Source organism: Oryzias melastigma, linkage group LG1, assembly GCF_002922805.2.
Source record: "Oryzias melastigma strain HK-1 linkage group LG1, ASM292280v2, whole genome shotgun sequence".
Lineage (NCBI taxonomy): Eukaryota > Metazoa > Chordata > Actinopteri > Beloniformes > Adrianichthyidae > Oryzias > Oryzias melastigma.
In genome coordinates, this window is record NC_050512.1 from 31,934,732 (window position 1) to 31,935,432 (window position 701).

General features: G+C 63.6%; 1 protein-coding gene across 1 annotated transcript in view; it reads left to right on the forward strand.

The window, feature by feature from the left end:
• Positions 1–59: 59 nt before the first annotated feature.
• slit1b (slit homolog 1b (Drosophila)) overlaps positions 60–701 on the forward strand; it is a gene marked incomplete in the record, with an annotated part of 48,899 nt that continues 48,257 nt past the window's right edge. The window contains 1 exon segment of the mRNA XM_024290041.2: positions 60–701. Coding sequence (XP_024145809.1) covers positions 236–701 — 466 coding nt within the window.

Here is a 701-nt window from a genome sequence, read left to right on the forward strand (position 1 = left end):
GCAGCTCTGTTTTCCTCCCCGGGGGAGGGGGGGTGCAGTTGGGAGGGGGGGCTGCTGTCACAGGAGGTGGCGGCGGTTGAATAGATGTGAGTTCACTCCGGGTGCCGGTGTGTGTGGGGGGGCGGAGTCTTGGTAAAAGCTTTAGATGGATGATCACTGTGTGTGTGTGTGATGGAGACGGCGAGGGAGTCCCCCCCCCACCCCCCGCTCCTACTGTTCAGTGCACAATGACTCAATGAAAAGTGGGGGGGTGGGGGGAGGCAGGCGCACTGTACTGCTGCACGAGAGGGAGCGCCGAGGAGAAGAGGAGCTCACGTGGAGGAAGAGGACGTCCTCCTCTCTGAATCCTCCTGAGGAGACACATCGAGCTGAACTCCTGACCGTCCGTCCGACTCCTTTCTCCTGCTGCCTCCTCACCTCAGAGAAGGAGGTGCTCCCCCCCCGAAGCCAGAGAGCTGTCAGCGTGGATCTGCATCGTGGTGGAGCTCCACAGGACACAACAATGCGTGCTGGGAGAAGATGGGATGGAGGAGGGATGAGGGGATCTCACCCTGGACTGGGGGTGGTGCTGGTGTGGGGCGCCCTGGTGCTGCTGGCGGCTCAGGGGGGCGTCCGGGGGTGCCCCGCTCCCTGCAGCTGCGCCGGGAACACGGTGGACTGCCACGGCCTGGGGATCCACTCTGTGCCCAAAAACATCCCCA